Raw genomic sequence first — 23,932 nt, 5'->3', positions numbered from 1 at the left:
AAATTACAAAAACACCCGAAATAATGAAATAGCTAACTGTCCTTTTACTCATTGCATACGCAAAAGATGGAAAGAGACTCATGACGTCAATTTCAAGAAGCTTATATAAACTTCTTGGTCATTTTCAGTTATTCGAATCACAAGCGATTGAAATATTTAGAACAAAGAAACTGTAGAGTTGCTTTGATTTTGATCCTATTTTTAAAATGTTTTTTTTTTTATTAAACGTTAGCAATAACTAACAAAATATTATTGTACTCGTTTTACGGCATGGGATTACTTATCAGAAGTCAGAAAATACATTTGCCCGAAATAACATTAGCTCGAATTTTCATAATGTGTTTTTATGAACATTACAAAACAAAAGCTAATTTTTTCTATGTAAAAAGCATCAAAATTACTCGAAAGCGTAACGGTTTTGTTATAAATCGGAATTACGGATATTTGAGTTTACGTTTAGTTAGAATATCGGTACATTTCTTATAGTACACGCTTATTTTCACATTTGTAGTAATAATTGTATGTATGTATCTGCCCAACTCTTTATTATACCTTTAAGTGAATTTGTACAAAATTCGACATATATATATATATATAAATTAATTAATATTTACGAGAAAGGCTATTCCATTGCTCTTGTGTTCAAGTAATTTTCAGTCGAAGCTAAATATGGTGCATTTAGTTAAATTTCCAGTAGAAGTTGAATATGGTGTTTTTGGGCCTTAAATTGTTGTAAGCAAATTTAGGCAGTACTGCAATGACGTTATAATTTAAATTAAATATTATAGATTTTTATATTTCGTTACATGTCACTATAGAACCTCGGACGTTTTTTTCGTGGTTTTTGTATTAGACCCGATACCCATTTGTTGGTAGGTCAATGGCAATCATTATATATAATTAGGTCTTAAAATCTCGTACCTATTACTTAGGCCACTCGGCAAAACACGGCACTCTACTTTAAGAAAGGACCCTTATTATGCAACTATTGTATACCATTATGTCAATTGTATAATATACAGACCACTGAACATCAAACTACAAATTGACGGATCTTGTTCCATTGCAGCTGAGGTGATATTCGAACAAAAATGTATAGCTTGATTGATTAGATACGAGCCAAATACTGGTCGCGCGTCTCGGGAATTCCCGCAGCTACTACTGTCTTTTTTGAAGACGGAGTAAAATGACATTTGCAGAATTACCAGTTTTCATAACATTTCAAGAAGTCATGTAGTTGTTGTCGACAGTTTTATCGATAAATTATGAAAGAAACTATAATTTTGCCAAAAATGTCTGAATTGTGAATGTTACAACGTTGTAATTATTACTAATTGTGTAATTGCCTTCTTTATTCTTATTTTGACAGTTGGCCTACTAGTATCGAAATCAATTTTTATTCGTATACATTTTAATAACAATAGGCGGATATAACAATCTATATTGAATTAAAATGAAAAGCTTTAAGATATGTATCCTCGTTGTATTTTTAATAAACATAGTTCTAAATGCAGTGTATGTACATATTAAATTACAAAAACTGGCAATTGTGACGCCTCAACAAGCCACACTAAATTAAGCTTAGCGTAAATTGAGCTTTAGTCGCTATACAACCAAATATCTGAAGTAAATTGACAGCTTCAAACCAATATGGAATATTGTGAACTTTTCTTACTAATAACAAAAGAAGCATATCCGCTGAATTTCAGTTTGCATTTATCCGATTAAACACCAAAATCCAATGCCTAAGGTTCCGAAGCAACAATGGCGCCCTCAATGATGGATCGGGACAACACAAGTTTACCGCCCCAAGCGTCCATTGAAATCTGCTCGGCGCAGCCGCTGCCCGCTGAGGAGATACCGCCGCCCAGTCCGGGATTGAGTTTCGGAGGTATATTTCACATGTAATCATTTCAATCTATTAAGTATTATAACACCATTTCGTTTCACCCTTTATATGCTACACATTTTTATAATTGTACACATTTTATTGTTGTTTTTCTCTATAATCCATAGTTATAACTACTACTCTGTTCAGGCGACATGCCTTTTGCAGGATTCTCATCGATGCGTCGAGGGTTTAACTCACTGGTGACGTCGATCGACAGCGCCCTTACACGTGACGATACAAGAAGCGACGCGGCGTCGACCGCGAGCTCGGATAGCGATCGTTATGTAGTCGTTGGATTGGCGGCCGAATCCCCTGACGACGCTGACTCTGCCTTTAGGTAACAAGGCTGGCTGTAATAATTCAGAAATAATTATTTTACGAGCACGCGACTCCGCTAGAGTGAATGATCACGACATTTCAAGGTATTTTGGGCTTTGTAAAGAGCATGACTCCACACAATTTGCGGTTTATAATTGTTTCCGTACAAAAATTCGTATGTTTTAAGGCGCCATCTATTCTCTAAAAGTTAACAAAAAAAGGTAACAAAGTAATTTGCTTCCATTTTTATTCTACATAGTTCAACTTTTAGCCAATAGATGACGCCCCAAAATATTAGCAAAATCGCAAACTAATTTACTTACATTTTTATGAATATGGATTTTCGCCAAGTAAATCCTGAATCTATAAATTAACATTTACAATTGTTAAAAAGTCACGTCAAGCTTCGATAATGTGCCTATCGTACTTTTTTTTATCTTATAGAGAGTTCGAACACGGGCGTGTATCTAGCGGTGTAGAAGTTGCAGCCGAAGTGGTAGAACGATCATCCTCGCCTAGCGACCACTCTGTTACGAGCTCATGTAGACGACGAGATATGGTAATTTGTATCCACTAAGTGCTAACAGAAAGATCTGGCCGTATTTCAGCTAGTGATCGTAACTGACAATACTATAAACAACAAATTTGTGCACTGTGTCAATGTCGTAAATTACAATTTACTGTTTTTATAGTTGTGGGCCGCGGTAAATTGTTTTTGATAAAGTTTTTATCACAAGTACTATCAAACTTACCTCCATCAACTGGTTGGACCACTTTGTTACCCTGTGCATACTCTCTTCTCTTCACCCTCTATGATGTCGAAAACCTTTTTACGTTACAAGTTACACTTTATTGTCATTCATTTTGTGTTCAATTTAATACGCGTTGATACGCCTATAGCGTTTTTTTTTAAATTTATTTATTACATTTAAAGCACTAAAAAAACAAAACATTCCAGTATAATATAAACTTAACTAAGTTTTTCCGTATACCGCTCATTCGTCGTCGTCCAAATATTTTCTGTGTAGTGTGTGCGTTCGTACTGCTGCGTGTTGACATTCTTCTACAAACTATCGGGTATTTAAGTCGAATTATGCTCGACGTGTTTCGAACCAGTTCGTCCTTTGTACATGAAATTCCGCGACGGTGACTACGCGCCAAAGCCCTGGTAGCCCGATCATTCAGTACGGCTGCGGGCGCAGGCGGCGTCGGCGAGCAACTACCCTCGTTTTATTCATTTTTATTAAAGCCATACACTATACTAACAACGTCACTTTCTAAATTCTCTGTTTTCCAGCCGGGGGGTACCGACCATCCACTATCACGATTGAAATTCGAATGACGACCAATCTCGATAGCTTCACGTACTTTCCGTGGAATGAAATGCTTTTCTCTCGCCAGTACGGACACTTTATCAAAACGAATATAGTGCGTCGAATCCGAATCCAATGAGTGTTCCGTGACTGCAGAGCCCCGGTCTCGGTTCTGCATACTTAAGATTAGTAGCTCACGAACTCTCATGATGTGTGAATTGGGAATGAATTATAACCACTTAGCAAAAAAGACATCATCAAACCTGTATATCACATTACTGGGCGTTTACCAGGTGTTGTGAACCTTTGTCCATAAGCAGGTTTTAGCACGATATTTTCACGTAAGTTACAAATTAAAGTCATAGGTACATACCGCCACAGGTGTTCAAACTGTAGACCTGACAAATGGGAATGAACCTTTCTCCCATCGCCTGATATAAAAAAATAATAACAAAAATCGATTTATAAAAGAAACTAAAACATTAAATCGACTTGATATAAAATATACTGTACTGGAATAATATAATATACTGGAATTGTTGAGAAATATCTCCTACTATAGAATAGTTAAAATATATAGCCAAACATCTCTGTCCATTAAAAATGAACAAAATGACAAATCATAGTTAGTTTTAAGATGAATTTGGTAGCAATGATGAATAAATAAATTAATTAATTAAATGTACTTTTTCTATGTTTAAAATAGGTGAGAACGAATTTTTGTCATCAGATATCGACATGCACGTGGCGTCTCAATAACATCCACTTAGTACACCAGAGCGGCGGCGGGAAGTCCTGTCTCCGATTGGTAGCCGACGATCTCAACACTGACGAATGCTCTGCCATTCCTTGGGACGAATTTCAGGTACATTCACATATCACTTTAGATAGTAACAGAAAATCATTACAACGTCACTGAACACTTGTCAAAACGAACATTAACATTAGCGTCTAGAAAACGTGCCTTAAGCTTAAGGCTTAAGTCTTTGTCTTAAGATAACCTAAGTGGCGCCACGTATTATACAATTAATCTGAACTTTTGGAACTCTTTAATAACTTTATTATATTAGACGAATGGTTTTCACACCATCAAGCGCAACAGATGCACACCGGTTCTAAGCAGAGTGCGCGTTTACTCGAACAGGATCCTTAACAGAGTCCCATGCTGGAGCCGTGGGTGCGCCTACATACGCCCGTTACATGCTTTGCACATAAGCTATTTGTATGTAGTTCTTTTTGTGAATTAAAGCAGGTAATAATAATACTAATTTTTAAGAATCTGTTTTTTACGCACATGGTCTAAGTGCCTAAAATTCATTATCATCACAGTAATGATAATCCTCAATTATTACGTCCCAAAATATAAATTAACAAGTAAATGTTCGAACGTAGAGCTTAGACGTGAAAGACTATAATATAACCATAATAGGTAAACTCTGAACTTTTGCACGGAGGCTCCTCTCGGTAAAAGAACACACAGACAGTAAACAAAAGTAAGTTATTAAGTTAACCAGTAAGATGAAGTATACTAGTGCCTTGTGTGCTAATAAGTTGTATTTAAGTGTCGAAAAGGCGCCACTTTTTCTTAAGGGAAGTGTTTTTTCACGCCTCATCACTGTTAAACATACTATAAAAAATCTTTGATAATAATGATAATGATTCCTAATTTTGTAATCAGATGGCGCTAATATAAGTATAAGCTTCTTGCACGTTTTCTATATTAAAAATGTCATTAAACAATTTGAAATACTTGACAGTTTATATATATGAATATACGAATTTCGTATATAAAACATCACATAACGATAAAAGTAAGAAATGAATTGATCATTATTTATAAAAGCATGTTTAAAACGTTTTATTTATTTGTCGACCTTCCGTTTGATCATTACCCCATTCTGAAGTCTCTACCGAGTTAAAACCTAGATTTCCGGCATAATTTACAGACCAAAAAAATTGCTATATTCATTCAAAAATATTTAATTTTTGGACAAAACTAACAGAAAAATCACAGCTGGATTAAACGCGCGCGCCTATGTTAACCGTATTTTTAACGTGAGTTTGCGCCGGGTCAAAATGTAACAATTTTATATGGTAATGAATGCAGCAGCCCTAGCAGTCACAAGGAGCATTAAAAGTTTCTTTCTAATTATTTTACTCAGTCCCCAGCGATGAACCCAGTAAACTCATCTTTGGGGCACTGGTTGTATTTAACAAAGGTTTCTGTAAAATTGCCAACAAAAGAAATCCATGTTTTATCTGCTATCAAAAATTGTTTCATAATAATTATGGTAGAGACTTGGATCTGCATGGTTGTACACTATCACCTACCACAACCCATTGTATATCGTATTGTTGTCCTCGCATAGCACGAGAACACAAGTTTTTTAATTTTTTGCAAATTTCGTCGAATCTTTAAGAGGTCCCCGTGCAGCAAGGCGTTCCGCGTTTAAGTGTTTTTGCATTCTCTCCTGTAAGCTGGATATTGAAGAACGCGATCGGAAAACCTTCTATGCGTTATGCTTTCAGATCACTTGTAACGTATAACAAAGAACACAGAACGCGAACGCCTTCTATGTGCGGTATCCCTTAATGAATATTTTAAAAGTGAACTCTCTTTTGCTCACCATTACTAAAATTTTTGTGCCATTCCTTTACCAATCAATGTTGCAAAATATTTCAATATTTTCCAAATTTCTGATATATTGAAAGATTTCGGTCTGCTAGCAGGGCTCGCAGCTTCTCCATTTTGCTGGATACTGACAAGTTAAAATACATTGCAAGATACGTCTGCCCCATATTTGATCGAATAAAATATGGATTGACCTGTCACTATCGAGCAAAATTGCTCGCGACTAGTTTGACCGGTGATTATCCGTTTTATCTGTTAATAAGAACGAGTATTTTTTTTAATTTCCGAAATAATATTGTCGCATTGATTAACTGGTATCCACCAAAAATTTGCCCTATAGGATTTGATGGCTATCTAATTGGATTGTGAAAATTCTAGTCGTAAAGCAAAATAACCGATGCATAAAACTCCTTGTGTTCTTGTGGCGTGTGACCTCTCGCTGTCTAAACTGAAAACTATAAATTGTTGCATCCATTTTTTCTCTAACTACATGTCTATGTGTTCTGGCATCGCCCGCTCGGCTATCGCAGATGCGACTCAAGGTATTGCGGTCCTAGGATCGGTGTCACCAGTAGAAATTGTTGCGTGATAGAATTGTAGTTGTGTCGTAGCCAAGGGGGTTTGTGTGGAGAATGATCAAGACAAAGATATTTCCGTTTTTTTAATGTTTTTTTGTATAAACTTACAACTCGAAATATTAGTATATGTTACGGCTCTATCAAATCCATTATCTTAATTAATTGTAAAAAGTGGCAACGCCCAAGTACGTGAATAAACTAAGTTTCGCAATAGTTTATTTGCTCGTAGTTTTTAACAGGCGCCTTTTGTACGTTATTGTATGACGTGTATGTATGTTACCATAACTTTGGTATTTAATTCAAGAGATCATACCCTTTTTCTTGAAACAGTATTTATATTTTCTTTTTATATTTTATATTTTTCTTCGTATTAAAATTACTAAGAATCATTTTATTATAGTTGATAAAACGTACCGAATGTCGTAAGGTTCAGTTTGTAACAAGTTTTGCAACTCCAGAATTCTTTGACTTTGTATGCATTTAATGTACATTAAGACAATATACCAACACAATAGTACCCAATCCTATCAATGCTTTTATTACGGCTAATCAAATTATAATCAAGGAGAAACAAATAAAACTGAACATTTCTTATAATGCCTTGTTTACAATATGGACAAATAGTGAATAAATCTATTTTAAATACTGCTCTCCTTGTCATAACCATATATACCCCCTATAAGCCTTTTTTATATCGTATTAAGTCTCGGTTTTATTGTTAAGCAAAATTGGCATATTTGACATTTGTCTGACAAAATAAAAACTTTAGTTACCAACATCTTGAAAGTTTGACTAGGAGGGCTATTATATATAGATAATATTGATGAATATGTATGTTAAAAAAATGTTCAGAGATTTCAAGACCCCAAATTAAAATCAACGTAACGCCAAAAAGTATATTATAATTTGGAACGTATTTGTGATTTATGCTAGTGTATCGAAGAAGGGGAAATTTCGTAAAATTATTGCTAAAGCTATTTAGACTTGAGAAACATGAATTTTGAATAGGAGCCAGTATTCATATTTCACTATTGGCTATCATAAAATGTGACCTAAACACACACTTGTTGCCGCTTTATCATCTGCAACAGATATTTTCCTTCGTGCGACCTCAAAAATTTATTTACTATAAACTATTATGTTTATCGAATCTCTTGATTTAAAAAAATAAAAAACTAAAAGTGACGACTGTAAACCACGAAGTTTTATTGTAACATTCTTTAACATATCGACTGTGAACTGGCAATCGGTTCTATCTCAATTTTGACAACTTTACAGGATGCTGTTCACAGTCGATATTTTATGTTTAGGAGACAAATTATGAACACACCGTTATCGATATAAGCCCTAATGCACGTAAGTTAAGAATATTAACTAAAATAAATGATTCACATGATAATGTAGAATCAAATTCTGAAGAGCTGAACTGGAACTAAATTATAAATAACATTTTCCCATCTAATCTTTAAGTTACGTACATCACTTTATTGATGAAAATTCACATGCGATGGTTTCGAGTGAACAATTACACAGACAGTAAGGTTTAGTTATCACTGTTACTTATTGCAATCCTAAATAGATTTTATTATTGCAAAAATAAAACGGAAATATCTTTACAATTGCTTCTTTGCTATTTTTTTCTTATTTATGTTCACTAAGTATAGTCTTAACCTTTGCCTGAATAAAGCAACGCGCAGACGACGTTCTTTCTTGTATGCAGATCAGCACCCGTAGCATGGCTACGCGACGTGCGCAATAAAATTGAAATATGTGCGCGCTATTGGATTTCTCATCAGATCTAATTTAGATAGCCAATCGCGCGCGCTTATTTCAATTTTATCGCTCGCGTCGCGACTATTATGCGTAGCCATGCTACGGGGGCAGATGCAGTATTCTATTATACGCCTCGCACCCATTTATCTACCGAAGCGGGACAGAAGATAACTGTTGAGCAATCAGTAGTACTTCGTTATTTTGACATATCCAATCCAAACCGCTTATTCTCATTCAGCATTAAAGTGAAACTGAGCGCTTCTCCACTTCAATTTACTAGAACAGGCCGGCGCGGACCAGCTACACACGATTTATATAATAAAAAGTTGGCTAACGAGAAACTAGGTTATACTCGCACTATTGACAGAATTTGACTATTTGGCGTACAAAAACTGAACTTCGTCTGCGCAGCAGTTTTATGGTTAATATGTTCAAATCAAAGAACGTTTTAACTTTTATATTATAACCCTTACCCCACCACACTTATGCCAACCGAGGTCCTCACAGGTACTGTACACTTACCACTACACGTAACACTTGACAAGATCATTGTGTAACTTTACCACTTAGTTTTTCTGAATGATTAGCAAAGTTCAAGTTTGATTTTGAGATTAGTTTTCTCTACCTCATTGTGGTGGTCAATTTTTATCATTTTAGTATTATATTTAGAGAAACTATCGCGAATATTAAATACCAAAAATGGCCACCGAAATTACGTAGACAAAAATAATCTGAAAATTACTCTCAAAGATGTTAAATTTTATTGTGTTTGCCTATCAAATAAAGAATTTGAATGAGGTTTGAATTCTTCAGCATCAAGCATGCTTGCAATCCAACTTTAAAAGCTTCGTTTGTAATACTAAGTACTATGCAGTCGCAAGCAGATCGCCAATTTGTACGTGTCTACAAAAACATTTGTGATTGGTCACAAAACAATTTGGACTCAACACATATATCCATGAAAAATTCGTTATTTTGATTGTGTGATAGTTTTGACATGACAAAGGCGATAATTCATGAAAATTACACACTGATCTTCACTATCAATACATAATTTTAACACTTGCATGACAATTTCTTGGTAACAAACTTAGAAATACTGTGTACCAACAAACTAGAGTTAAAGTAACTAATAGTTAATTACTTTGAACGCTTGCTAATGATAATTGAACTAAAATAGATATAGAATTAAGAATACAAGTAAAATAGAATTAGATAACCCCCTTATTGTGTGAGAGGCATGTAAGTATTTGAGAAATAAATAAAAAGACTTGTTTAATGTAGACAAAATTAGTAAATAATGAATTATGTGACTAAAACAGCATCTACCTTTTTTGAGTTCGTAGAAGCATGCTACCTTTAAATAAATTAGTGTTAATTACATAGCTAGTTAGGTTTAAGAGTCGCAACCATGACCCATAAGACATCATATCAAAAGGCTTTATAATGATCAATGCCCACATTTCAAAAAATATACACCGTAACACTTTTTATACTTTCTGATGACCTCGGTGGCCCAGCGATACTCCCTATGGGCACTCAATGAAGATTCTCGATTGGATCAATTTAGAAGACTATGTTTTCTAAATTTGCTCTTGTCTCTTTTTCTTATCGTGTCTTTAGTTCTCAAAATACAGGGAGGCCTAGTTTGAGACCAGGTAATTGGTGTGATCGTCGAGCTGTTGTAACTTACTGACAAGGTAACCCTGAAGTAGTGGCACAAGTATTGATTTTTGATTTACATGCTGATGTCAGTGGACGAAATTATTGGAAATTCCGCACCATTGCGAGGGTCCCAGATCTAAATTGGTAAAAAAATCTTGATTATATATATGTATGTATATACATACACATATACGACATTCGCTTTTGAAGGGTAAGCGAGCTGGTGAAATTACAGGCACATGGGACTTCTCCACTTATGTGTCAGGTTAACGAGCGCAGTGGCACTGTCCCCCAAAGTTTTGCGATTTAAAGCTTTGGGTAGCACTGCAAATGGCGCACGACTTGCTCGTCCTGTCGCTTAATATATATAAAAAAAAAGAAAGTGAGATTATAAAATGGCAATGTTTATATTGATATAAATAAGAATTAGGCCATAAAGTCTTCTTCTTATCGTGTAGATGGCATGCACTGTAATGCTTGCCATCGTGGTGAAAGGAATTGCCAAATTGCGTCTATTCTAGGATTTGGAACCCTCGGTGCGCGAATTTACTTTCTCTTGGCAGTTTTTTATCATTAATTTGCACTGTCGCACTGCTGAGCGTACACCCTTCTTTTCCGACCTCTCCCTGCCGGTGGCATAATGGCTTCCATTCTTTTGCAAATCATCTCTCCACGTTTTTTCCGATACTTTCTGTAAAACTTATAGTTAAGGCTCAAGCTATTTAAGCCTTAAATGCAGTTTTTACGAAAATTTTCCAAATAATCTTTAATATTTTTCACAATACATTTTGTTTCGTAAGTACTGCAGAGCTTTGTTACTGTCACATTGCACGCTGTTTGTCAAGTGGTGTCGATTTTGTTATCAGTTTATTAAACCAGTTAATATATGTTTATTTATTTTTATAGAACAGAACTCGTAACTTTTTACTGGTATAGTACGACAACACATTAAAGCATACTGGAAAACCTTTTTCTTAATGACACAAAATTGATTTTGCAATAGTGAACCTAAACCTATTCAATTCAAGACTAAAATCAGCATCATTTTACAAATAAATTATGTCAAATGTGTTACCTTACTTTTAATAGCATAACAACTTCGACACCAAGTTATTAATAAAATTTATGACCTCTATATTCCTATGTGCACTACGTTGCGTATTTTCCGTAGAATAAGTTCTCGATGCGGGCGCGTGCGTGGACCGAGCCCGCAGTTGACGAGAACGCTGAACTACGTCCGAGGGAAACGCCTAGAGTCGCTGCTAGATTGATACAAACTGCATCGCCTAGATTACTTAATGAAAAGGTAATGAAGACATTCTGAATGGAATTAAAGAAGTATGAGGGTTTACTCTCGTTCTCCAAAAAACTACTGTCAAATAAGCAATACTCGATAAAGTTAAAAGGTAACGTCAAGTATAAAGCTTCATACTTGACATTTTGTCTTTTATTGTGGTCGAGTATTACTTATTTGACAGTAATTGTTTCGGTAGGGTTGCGGATGGAGAACGATAGTATAGGGCCTGATATCGACCCCTCCTACGTAAGTATCGTATGTCGAAATTACCAAGTTTACAGGGGAGCCTTTTAAAATTCTGAATTCACTGAAATAAGCATAACACGTGACTTTAGCATTTCTCAGTTTTATTCGGCAAAGCCCGTTACTCATATAGTATTATAAAATGCTCGATATCGGTTAGATGATCTATGATGGTCTACTAGATGATCACTCTATGTGAGTAACGAGCTTTGCCAAATAAAACGGAGAACTTTAAAACGCTCCCCTGTAAACTTGGCATTTTCGACATACGATACTTTACGTAGGAGGAGTCGAATCTGGTGATGAGGTCATTAGTAGAAATAAGAATACGCAGTAAACAGATAGTACAGATGGCAGCACATCAAACTACACGTTTACGGATCTTGTTCCGTTACACTGGGGGGGATATTCGGACAAAAGTGTGTAGTTTGATGTTCTGTTGACTGTACGTAACATCTCCCTCGAAACCCCAGAATATTTAAAAATAAAGGAAAAATTAAAATAAAATACTTCAGTTTGCATTTTTACTTACAATTGCAAAACTTTCCATGGCATGTTTTGGCAAACATTTTTTTTATTGCATCAGATAATAAAGTACTATATTTTGTGTAAAATTTGAGACGGCATACGTTTCTCTTTCCAGGGTGAACCCCAAGGTCTTCAGGCGCCGACGGAGCTCCTAGAAGCAAGAGTGAGAGACCTCAGCCTCGCCCTCAACATGAGTACTGCGCTTGCGCTAGCCGAGTTCATTGAAGATGAGATTGTGGCGCCACCTATGCCGCTTGAAGCAAGTATTTTCCACCACGAAACAATGCTAGTTATTGGTCAGATTAGCACCCTCGCCATATTGCATTTTTTTTGTGATTTGTATTTACATGCGGTGGTACCTGCTGAATGAAAGGTTTTTTTTACCATATCCTAATGAAATCTATGTCAATTGTGTGTAACGTACAAACGTAATACAATCTCGGGAATTCCCACAACCATCGATCGCATCTAGATTAAAATCAGTGGCAATGTAAATTGAGCCTTTGACGGAAAAAGTTATAAACTCCATCTATTAGTATTGTATAGTTCAAAATGTGTCCTGCCTTTTACATTTGTTACATAAGGCGAATGGTATCTTGGTTACGTAGACTTTAAGTGTGTAAGGTGGACGCGGCGGAATTAATTGCACGGTGTTTAATCATTTGCGTTTTAGAAATAAAATATACTCTCTTACTGTAAAATGAGCTCAAAATCTGCGGACGTATTTATTACGGAAAACTGAAGAGAAAATTACATTGAAATATCTCTAATAACAATCGAATGAAACTGATTTTTCTGTAGATGAACGTAGTAAAAAATGACATTTTTTGGGAAATTTGTGATTTTTTTTTTGTCGTGAGATATTCGTACTCTACCGGTATTTTTTGTTTGAATTATCAATAAGATAAAGTTGAATTCATGTTTTTAATTGAGGTTGTTGCGAATATCAGCATCCGCATCTGCGGATAACTGCATAAATAAAATATCCGAATATGCTGATATTCATTGCAAATGTTCGAGTCGTGACATGACCTAAAAGGCACGCTGGAATAATTTACGAACCTTCCAGAAACAGATTGTAAGTCGAAAAAGCAGCGCAGTTGTTGTTTTTAATATAATAACTTTGATAAAAACCCACATCGATTAAGTTGGCACGTTGATTGTTTTCATGTAGATTTATTCTTTTATTAATAAATATAACAACATCTTCGAAAAAATATTTTATTACAATACCAAAGAAAATAAATAGAAAGCTTTTTCAAGTAGATAGATTCAGTAAGGATGTACATTTTTTTAAATACCTAAAGTCAGCATCCGCTGATGTGTAACAAACCTGCATCAGCAACAACCCTGTTTTTAATGTCGATAAACCGATTTTCCGTCGAAATATGTCAAACCGTCTATAGCCGAATTTACATTTGTCTGACGTGTCGTGTCGTCACGCGTCATTTAATATGGTTATATTTATATTAATGTGTCGGAATCTCAGGTGACGGCTTGTGCTGTGTGTATCAAACCGATACTGTTCTGACGCGTCACGACACGATACGTGAGACAAAATCCGGCTTATTTTGGATCTCATTTCACCTTAATCATCTATTTCAGATACTAATAGAAAACATAAAACTCCACTTAGAAGAAGATCGTCCTACGCGTTCCATATCATCCCCTCCACCTCAACCGTTAGACATAGACCTGACTACGCTGCGATTAACTCGCGACGTCACCGGCGTCGTCCGTCTAGGACCCCCTATGTCGACCCCGTCAACAATCGCGTCGCCGGCAACGCCGCAGCCTCAACCAGAGCTAGATGCTGCGAAAGAACATATTAACAGATTAAGTACAGAGAATGAGGAGCTACGAAAACGATTAGTCACTTTGGCTAGAATAGCCGAAGACAATAGAGAATTAAGAGCGTAAGTTTCTAGACACGTAATTACGTCTATTTGCTAAATTTTATTCAAATCGGTTACCAGAAAGTGAACGAAACCGGATCCATCCCGTAGTTTTCCACCCTTAAAGGTGGAATATTTTGTTCAAATTTAAATGGAACCAATACTGAGGCACGCTCTTTTCAACAAATCAAAATTGGTTCACAGATAATCGCGTAACATAATTTTTTGTTTTTTTTTTTTTTTAAATAACGCACACACTCAACATAGCCCCGCACTAGGGAAACCCTGTGTCGCGGGTGCCATGGACACACACATAGACAACCACAAATTACACCCAAACTCACGAGAGAAATAAATGTAAGCCATACAAACATTTCTCCCGGCCCGGGAATCGAACCTGGGACCTCTGCGTGGCAGTCCGGCATGGTAACCGTTCGGCCACGGAGGCAGTTCATGTCACATGGTAGTGAAACATTGTGATATTCATTAACCTTAATATTAAAAGGCTATTTTTACTGAAAAAGAGGAAAATGACATGACACAATCTTTTAATTTGCAGGAAAGTAGAAGAAGCGTCCGTATTGCGTCAGTGTGTGCATGCAGCGCAGCAAGAAGCAGCTAGTCTGTTGGCTGACAAGCAGGAGTTGCTGGAGGCCGTTAGAATACTTCAGGTAAATTTTTCTAACGCGACGTTCAATTTGACTGTCATTTCAGTTGTATGACATGACTATGAAGATGTTTTACGCTATATTCTTTTAAAAAAGTTTGTAGACAATGGCTCCTGTCTGAAATCGAGTAGGTATTGGTCCATGGTAAAAACACTAAATAAACAAATGTGGAATTTTTAGAAAAACACTTGACAACCTCTATATAATTACTTGATATTTTGTATACACTCCGCTTGCCGGTCTGGTGCAACAAGCAAATAGCTTTAGGAGAAGACTGGAAGTCAGTTAAGCTGAGTCTTTTTCCTTTTTGTTTAGATTACTGTTTTATTGTTTAACGATTCGCTTGTATTATGGTTTATGAGTTTAGAGGATATAAGATAATATAACATTACATTCATGGTATTTTATTTATCACCACATATAATATAGAAAATTTTCGTGATATACTTACGAAGTAACATGTGGAAGCCTATCTCTGCCTGCCCTGAAGTAAAAAGAGCATAGAAGCACATTACTGTTTTTCAGCTTTCACGTCGTCGAAACGCAAAACCTGTTTTTCACTCTCATTCATCATTATCAACCCATTTATATGTGCCACTGTTGGACACGGGTCTCCTCTCAAGAGAAGGTTAGGGCTATAGTCCGCCACGCTGGACCAATGCGCGTTAGGGACTTCACACGTTTTCCGAGGTTTGGGAGGGTTTCGCATATAAATTCCGAAAAATTCAGAGGTGTGAGTCCAGGTCAGGTCTCGTTCTCTGACCGACATCCGTCCGAAATAATTACTGTGATGAATAAGTAATACTCGACCATAATTAAAATACAAAGTCGAGTATGAAGCTTCATTCGCATCATGCGTCATTAGGTGGAAAGGAAGAAGTACACCAGCCGTAACCTTAGTGTCACCGCACCGTCTGGCTCTAATCATTTACTGCATCCAGCGATACCGGCGACGTTGTAATACGTGTCACGGCTTCATTACTCCACAAAGTCTGCCGATATTGTGGAGTATATACGGGTGGAAGCCAATGCTAACCTGAGGGCCAAGCAGTTGGTGTCCCGCCACTATGTAAATTTTAATTAATTTGTGGCGAGAGTACCAACTCAACACTGTCGACCTTCATGAAAGATGAGTTTTGGCCGAAAGGGGGCCATGTGCCGACGTTTCTGAGACCGGCTATCGGACACCCATGTTGCGTCATACGTCGCAGACAATACGTGTAAGTAATAATTAGTCAGTAGTGTTTTGATTGTATTGTTATGTATGTTAGTCTATAGGGTATATATTTATGGGCCTTTGCTATCTGAATGCGAATAAATAAATAAAATAAAATAAATAAAAATTACTTATTTTACAGTAATTGTTTCGGACGGAGAATGTACAGGGCCTGATTTGAAACCCCGGCCTCGGCTTGAGAGGCTGTACTGCCTTCCATTAACTAAAACGCGGCAAAGTGACTAATGGTCAAATATCCGTTTTAAATATAAATGAAAGTGCACAAAATTGTCTTTCAAAAACAGTTAAAATTAGTTAATGTGTTCGACTTATCGGAACTTACCCTAACGATGCATAGCCGAAATATCATTAAACAATTTCAATATTTTAAACAGGCGGTGTAGGTCAAACCATTAGGCTACTCCGGCTTTTTTCAAACTTTTTCGCTCTTACTACATGCACATAAAGCTTTTTCAGACCGACTCAAGCAGATTCCGGGCCGATAAGTGTAGTGACTCCCTAAACTGTGTTATGGTATATTTTCAGGAGCAGATTTCAGGAGGTTGTCGCGGGAAAAGATAGCGGTCCCGCGGCGGTCAGCCGCCGAATTGCCTTGACTGTACCGCCTGCTGCGGTGATCACCAAACTTAGACCCTTGTACATCTTAATATTAGTATAGAACAACAGTTCAAGTTACACTGGTATATTTACCTACTTAGATTAGACCTAGATTAGACGTTTTAAGACCCACGTTCATCTTACCACAAGTACAACCGTCAAAGGTATATGGGTTGGTCGTTGTAAGATCCTCGTTTGCCTTATTACAATTATATAGAACAACAATTCGAGGCTTACTGGTAATTGGGGAATACTATAGTAAGCAGCACTAAAAAGTATTTATCTGCTGCCAATAAAGAAGAAAATAATAATATCTAGTTGGTACCTTTGTTACCCGCCAGTATATTGACAACCAATCTAAGGACCGTATTCTAGAACTCTACTCAATGCTCAAGTCAGGATTTGAGTATGGTTTAAAGCACTCGAAATCATACTCAAGGCCCTGCCATTAGGGTCGTATTTCCAGTACTTGTGTTTCCAATGCAATCCTGACTTGAGCATTGAGTAGAGTTCTAGAATACGACCCTTAATGATGACATCAATCCTTAATTTGACAGAACTAAAATTATTGTTTTCCCTTTAACTCTCTAATAGTTTCAAAGAGACAACAGTATTTTGGATCTACCAAATCAGAGTTCGATATTCAAGTCTAGAAAAGTAAATACACCTTGCATAATAATACCAAAATAAAATGGCATAGACATTGAGTTCAACGATTACTGGACATTCTTATTTGACCAGTAATAATAGAGCCTTATATGTTCTGCTATTAGTACAAAATACGAGTCCATCGTACACTGGGCGATTAAAAAAGGCAAGGGCTTCATAATATGGCAACAGAGGTGTGTAAATAATGGAAAGCAAAGACCACCGTACATAGATCTTTTTAAATCTTACTTTAATTATAAAGAGAGAGTTCTATTTAAAGAGGTGATCTTAGTAAAATCGTATTTAGCAAATAATAGGATTAAAATTGTATTTAACTTGTGCATTTATTATTATTATGTAAGAAACGTCTGTATACTTTTTTTCAACAACAATCGAATAAAATTTGAGGGGTTGCCATTTTTTGTAAAATTCTAAACAGTCGTGTAGTTATCGTCAATTTTATTGATAGATTGTGAAATGAGATCAAATTTTGCAGAAACGTGTGAATAGTGAACGTTATGAAGTTCATTGATTAATGATTGCGTTATCGCCTTCATTCGTCTTATTTTGGCAGTTTGTCCACTGGTAGGTAAATCATTTCGTGAACTACATCGACACGATGTTTCCTTCCGAGATGACTTATATTTTTATTATACAGATTTTTTACATTTTATCAATTAATTATATTCAAGTGAGATAATTTAATCGTCAGTCGATAGAATATTTATTGGCTGTAATCACAAGCTGCTTAAAAGCTGGCAGCCCTTTTGTTCCTAAATGTCTGTGGACGTCGACTATTCGTCTAACGTTTCCCCGCCTTCGCCCGTTCAGTACCTTCGCCAAAGAATCACAATAACACAAATAGAATATTTGTTTATGATTTTGTTGAAATAATGTGACCTAGTTTAAATATGAGTTCAACTTTTATTTCCTTACAAAATCCATACGGATGGGTTCAGTGTCATATATAGTTTGTCAGGTTCACAGATATATCAGTATTTGCTCGTACATTTGTGGGAGTTCAGTAAGTAAAAGAAATAAGATAAAAGTACATGAACCTTAAAACTAGTAGAACAGAGTGTACATTTGCAAGATAAAATTATTACATTCGCGAAAGAATGTTTCCCATAGTTATACTGGAAATTTCGCTCGGTCCTTTGGTTAGTTTGAAAATCAGTCGTTAATTTCAGAAATTAAAATATAGCCAATTTATGAGTAATTTTAACGCGAAACTTCCAGATAAAAATACTTTATAACTGTATCGGCAAAATCATATTAAATAATTGAAAAAAGTCTTGTAATTGCGTGTTAATAATGTAGTCATTTTACGTCGTTTACTTTAGAATAGACGTGCGCAACAGTTCGACGTGTGGTAGGTTCGTGTAATAAGTCACTGCCATACACACACCGCCACCTCTATCTCCGTCGTTTACACCATTTTGTCACGACTTATACATACTAGTCATACTATAGTTCGTTACAATCCAATTTGCATAAAAGGTAAACAAACAGGTCATTGACCCGACTATAGACAGTTTAGTGATGGCCAATAGTTTTAGATTAAGAATCAGTGACGAATGGTTTCAACAGACAAACAAATCTGTTCATCAGTTTTGTCATGTAGAAAGAATGATTGTTAGTAGATTGAAGGCACAAATTTATAGAGCGAATGTGGATAGCGGCGTGTAAAGAGGTAGACCTCGGCGTACATATCTCGATCAGATTGGGGACGGCCTTAAAAAAGCTGGGTTTAAAATATCAACATTAAACAGGCATGTATGAAGAGACTGATCAGAGTAGAGAAGGCGAAGAAGGTTTGTCTCTGCCTATCTCTGTGGAAGACAAGCGTGATGATTTTTTATTTCACGCAATTACACAGCATTATAACAAAATACCAAGGCACTGAAATTCGTAAATAGACAACACAGAGCCTCAAACATTCATCACATACAGCCACCCACCAACTTACCATCCAACTAACCATCACAGTCTGGTGCAGATACGAGAAACGCATTTAGACATTGCAGAGCGCGAACAAGCGGTGATTCACTGTGTATATGTAAATAAGTTTAATTTATTACTTCGCTACAACAAGTAGTAAGACATTCGTTATTTTAATTAAAACATTGTTATTGAAGTGTCATTGTAAACAGTGAGCTGGCTTGCGAATAAATATTTTTCATACATGACGTATAAAAGTAAACCCAAAATTTCCGAAATCATAATTTAAAATGCGCCTTGGTATCTTTATAACTGAATCCGTGGCTGTAAAGTTACCATGCTGGTGTGCCACGCAGATCTCCCCGGTTCGATTCCCGGGCCAGGAGGAAAATTTATATGGCCTATCTCTTATTTCTCTCGTGAGTTTGGGTGTAATTTGTAGTTGTCTATGTGTATTTCCGTGGCACCAACGATACAGGGTTTCCCTAGTGTGCAAATTTTCAATTTACCAATAGATTATTAGACTATAATTGAATGAACCGAATTTTTTTTTTCACGCAGCACTATCACACACACAACCGTAAACTACACATTTTTGTACATTTTTCTCACTTTTGTACTAAGATTTTTCAAATACGATTTTAAGATGTTATTCAAATGAATATTGTTGGAAAAAGTGGTGAGATATCAAGTTGACACCTTCATAATACAAATTAAAGTGGTACTTGTTCTGTTTATTAAGAGATAGCTTAAGAATTTTAACCAAACCGGTTTGTTTATCTTTTATGCAAAATGGATTGAATCAAAGTACATATCTGCTCATGTCCAAAGTAAGACATCAAACTTCACACTTAAGATTTAAAGTCCACTCTGTACCTCTAACAATTAGGTTGAGATTTACAAAACCGACTTTATTTTCAAGTAAACAAAAGTGGCGAGCTAAGTAAGATTTTCGTGTTTAAAATACAAACTTTGCCTCAAAATAAAAGTTAATAAATTAACATTTAACATTAAAAAAACAATTCATTTTGCTGAAACTTAGGCAAACTTCGTGTTATAAATACGAAAATTATTCTTAGCTCCCCATTTTTACTAAGTCGAAATCAAAATTCGCTTTATAAACGTCAGCCTTAGAACGGTTCAAAGTCTTAAACTGGCAAACTTGATAACAAATCTTGTTCATGTTAATCAAAAAATAATAAATCTTGAGTGTAGCACTAAGATCATCGAAATATTTATCGTATTTATGGCATTTTAGTTTCGTTATGACGAAATTTCATGGCTATAGCAAAGAAATTTTTAATATTTATTTAAAAGTGACGTAAGCGTTAAGCGCTTTCACATCGGTGACACAACATAAAACTGTAATGATAAAAAGATATGGAAGTCAATCTAAGCATTTTGATAGTACAATATTAATGCGATAGACTCTTGCTTTGTTAAAGAACCTGAAAGAAACGATAGGTAAATCTGCCAAGGCCAAGTCACACTGAAAGAGCAACGGCCATAGGAGCATTTTTGGTGCAAAGTATTTCTAGCATTTTGAATCTTATTTATCTTCTGAGAAAAGTTCGTGACCGTCAGGAAAGCTAGTTGCCTACGGCGTCTGGCACTGAGTGTATATTCAAGAATTGCTACCTTTTCAAAATAATTGCTACCTTTGATATATTCTGAGAATTGACCAGCCATTTAGATATCAGGATCGCTGGCGGCCACGTTGTTCAGCATGAAGGGAGCAGATTTTCCAGGAGTATGCATTACCAATAATTGCTATCTATTTGCTACTTTCACGAATTAAATAATACGGCACCGCGACGCCTTGTAGCGGCTAGTTCAAAGAGGCGCCGTACTAGCTCCACCGGGCGCTGCTTTTCCAGTGTGTCTTGACCCTTACCATAAGTAACGTAATCGACATCTTAACGAAATCGAGTTATTAACATATCTGAAATCAGCGAAACGAGATCTGTAACCCCCTATAAGTGATTTTTTATATCTTATTCAGTTTCAGTTTTATTGTTAAGTAACATCCGCGTAAATGACATTTCTCAAAGAAAATTGAAATGAAAAACGTTACCAAAATTTAAATGCATTAGTATAGATATGACACGGAGGGAACAGAGATGGGTATAGGATTAAAACCAAATCAATCCGCCCAGGCTTTAACGGGGTTTTTATCCAAAGCGCTGGGTTTTAATCCATTCCTGCCCAAAATCGTGAGCAAAAACGGCGAATACGGTATTTGGTATAAGTCCATACTTATTACAAATTTCAATTTTCAAAATCTATTTCAAAGGAAATAGAGGCCATTCACTCACTTCTAAGCTGAACGATTCTATTTTACGAAAAACTATTCAAGTGCATACATACGATCTAACGATTTGTTGCATGTATTTAATTCTAATGCGATTTTCAAGTGAATTTTGTAATAATATCATTAAATCTTAACAAAACTCGATTTACAACAAATATTTAGCTGTAAATAGTTTTTGCTCTCGACTTTGGGCATTAATGAGTTTTAACCCCATTTAAACCAGAGAGGAAGTAATGGAGTGAATATTTAGGTCATCTTGTGACTCCTAACGGTCTGTTTTACTATTTAAGTGTTGTGTGTTTGTGTAATGGGGACACACTATAATAAAATTAGTACAAGTTAATAAAATTTCAACTAACGTTCAATAAAATTATTATTATATAGCTTTCGGTGTTCGTATTGTATATGAGCCTCTCTATAGAATAATAGCTATATATTCTAGAAATATCTAACGCTGACAAATTAATATGCACTCTGTAATATTATTAGCACTAATTACAACTTTTCAACATGAATATTAGTCTTCTTAACGCATCGATAGCATACACTGTAATGCTTGCTATCGTTACGTAGAAAGGAATTTTACATCGTAACGAGGAGGCTCCTTTTGTGCACCCCCCGTGAATATTAGTGTTACCAGTGAAAAAAAATATTGTAATTTAACAAGAGTGATAATAAATTTGTCAGTGTTTATGTGTAAAGGAATTTTACTTATTTTTGTGCCAATAAAGCGCGAACTGTAATTCGAAAAAGTTTGTAAATATATTATTTTTGATACCCGATATTATTCAAAGGGTATTTATTATTAGTTTTTATAAAGATTTTTGTGTTACGTATATGTTAATTGTAGTATATAAATAAACAAATGTCACAACATTGGTTCTTTATAATGCAAGATTTGGACATAGATATCAAATATATGCTCGTTTGATTGTAAAATCGTGGAATTTGGCTTTTGTCGTCAATGTTAGAAGTGTCGTGCAATTTGAAATTGTGCACAATTGTCCTCCCTTTATGTAACACGAAAATCTTTATTTATTTTCTAAAATAAATATTAATTTTTTTCTTCCTATCCACCTTATTTGTAAATAAATATTAATTATCGTTTAGATTAGTGGCTATTATTTTTTAGTGTAATTTTCAAAATAAAGTGAGATTTTTAGATACTTTTGATGTCCAGTCACTTGTTGTTATGCAATATGCAGTGGTGTAGCTATGTATTTGTATAATCGTATATTTACATTTTCTCTGTGTTAGAATTAAAAATCAACTTGTGCCTGTTAAATCCAAGTAGGTAGCTACAGTGGGCTAGAAATTTAATAAATTTATTAATTTTAGGGACGTGAAAAAGAATACATACATATTTATTGCAGTGTAGAAACAGTGTGGCCAATTTTGTTATAATGAAAAAGTTGTGACATCCCGTAATTACTTATTTCCTTATTTTTCAAATTTCCAAAAATTTTTCAAAAATAACTTGTTCTTGTTGTTTTAAGTTTTCGTCTCTATGTCTATTTACGGGATGCCCTATCTAGTTTGTAAGTAAGTAAAAACGTTTGATTGAAAATATAAGTGTAGGAGCCCCGCTGTATACATATCGATGGCTTTCCAGAATAGCGACTTATTTTAAGAACACCTATTTATTTTATCAGCGCGATAATTTAAAAAAATGGCAAAAATCGACCGACATCAGTCCGAAACAATAACTGTCAAATAAGTAATACGCGACCAAAATAAAATACAATGTCAAGTATGAAGCTTCATGCGCATCATGCGTTTTTTATTTTGGTAGAATATTACTTAGATGGAGAATGAATTCATGGCCTGTCACGGAAAGCCGACGGCTCGGACGCCAGCCAGCCCATTGTCATAACGTGATTTTTTAATTATTAATAATAAAAGATTGAACGCTAAGAAAAATTCTTTCGATCTAGCTGGATTCGAATTGCCTGATTATTTTAACGTACGGAAACCTCGATTATGTTATGCACAATAAAATTTAACACACTTCTAAATAGCTGTTCAGAAATGTACAATTTCAGTTTGGGTCACAATTCTTGATAAGTGGCGATATAATTAATGGTTTTGTTCTTTGCATATTTTATATCTACATTAAATCACATATGTTATTGTGATGAACTTAATTAATAAGTTTTAAATTTAATGGAATTGAAATCGTCGAAGTCCATAATATCATGTAAAATTATTATTCTTAAACCATCATAGAGAGCCATATTAAGACATTTTGAAAATGTATAAAACGTTGTTGCAATCTGTTCAGTTACAGAGTTGTTAATAATAAATTTAATATTCTGTACTTATGTATTTTATTTGTTATGTTAATACTGCGTTATTATTCTAAGGTTAATACGTATTACATTACAGCGTAACAACCAC

General features: G+C 35.3%; 1 protein-coding gene across 2 annotated transcripts in view; it reads left to right on the top strand.

Annotated features, from left to right (window-relative positions):
• Positions 1-16,988, top strand: part of LOC113228831 (UHRF1-binding protein 1-like) — a 56,118-nt gene extending 39,130 nt beyond the window's left edge. Inside the window, exons 19-27 of one of the 2 annotated variants that reach the window (XM_026462236.1) lie at positions 1,751-1,891; positions 2,039-2,228; positions 2,654-2,768; positions 4,253-4,387; positions 11,342-11,476; positions 12,354-12,497; positions 13,844-14,154; positions 14,693-14,804; positions 16,564-16,988. In XM_026462236.1, the coding sequence (XP_026318021.1) occupies positions 1,751-1,891; positions 2,039-2,228; positions 2,654-2,768; positions 4,253-4,387; positions 11,342-11,476; positions 12,354-12,497; positions 13,844-14,154; positions 14,693-14,804; positions 16,564-16,599 (1,319 nt within the window). In that variant the 3' untranslated portion in view covers positions 16,600-16,988. Of the gene's footprint in view, positions 1-1,750; positions 1,892-2,038; positions 2,229-2,653; positions 2,769-4,252; positions 4,388-11,341; positions 11,477-12,353; positions 12,498-13,843; positions 14,161-14,692; positions 14,805-16,563 lie in introns of those variants that run through there. The other variant, XM_026462235.1, reaches the window with a different exon arrangement.
• The last annotated feature ends 6,944 nt before the right edge of the window (positions 16,989-23,932 follow it).

This window comes from Hyposmocoma kahamanoa, unplaced genomic scaffold, assembly GCF_003589595.1.
Source record: "Hyposmocoma kahamanoa isolate Upper Pololo Valley unplaced genomic scaffold, ASM358959v1 244, whole genome shotgun sequence".
Classification (NCBI taxonomy): Eukaryota; Metazoa; Arthropoda; class Insecta; order Lepidoptera; family Cosmopterigidae; genus Hyposmocoma; species Hyposmocoma kahamanoa.
This window is presented reverse-complemented; position numbering and strand designations above follow the sequence as displayed.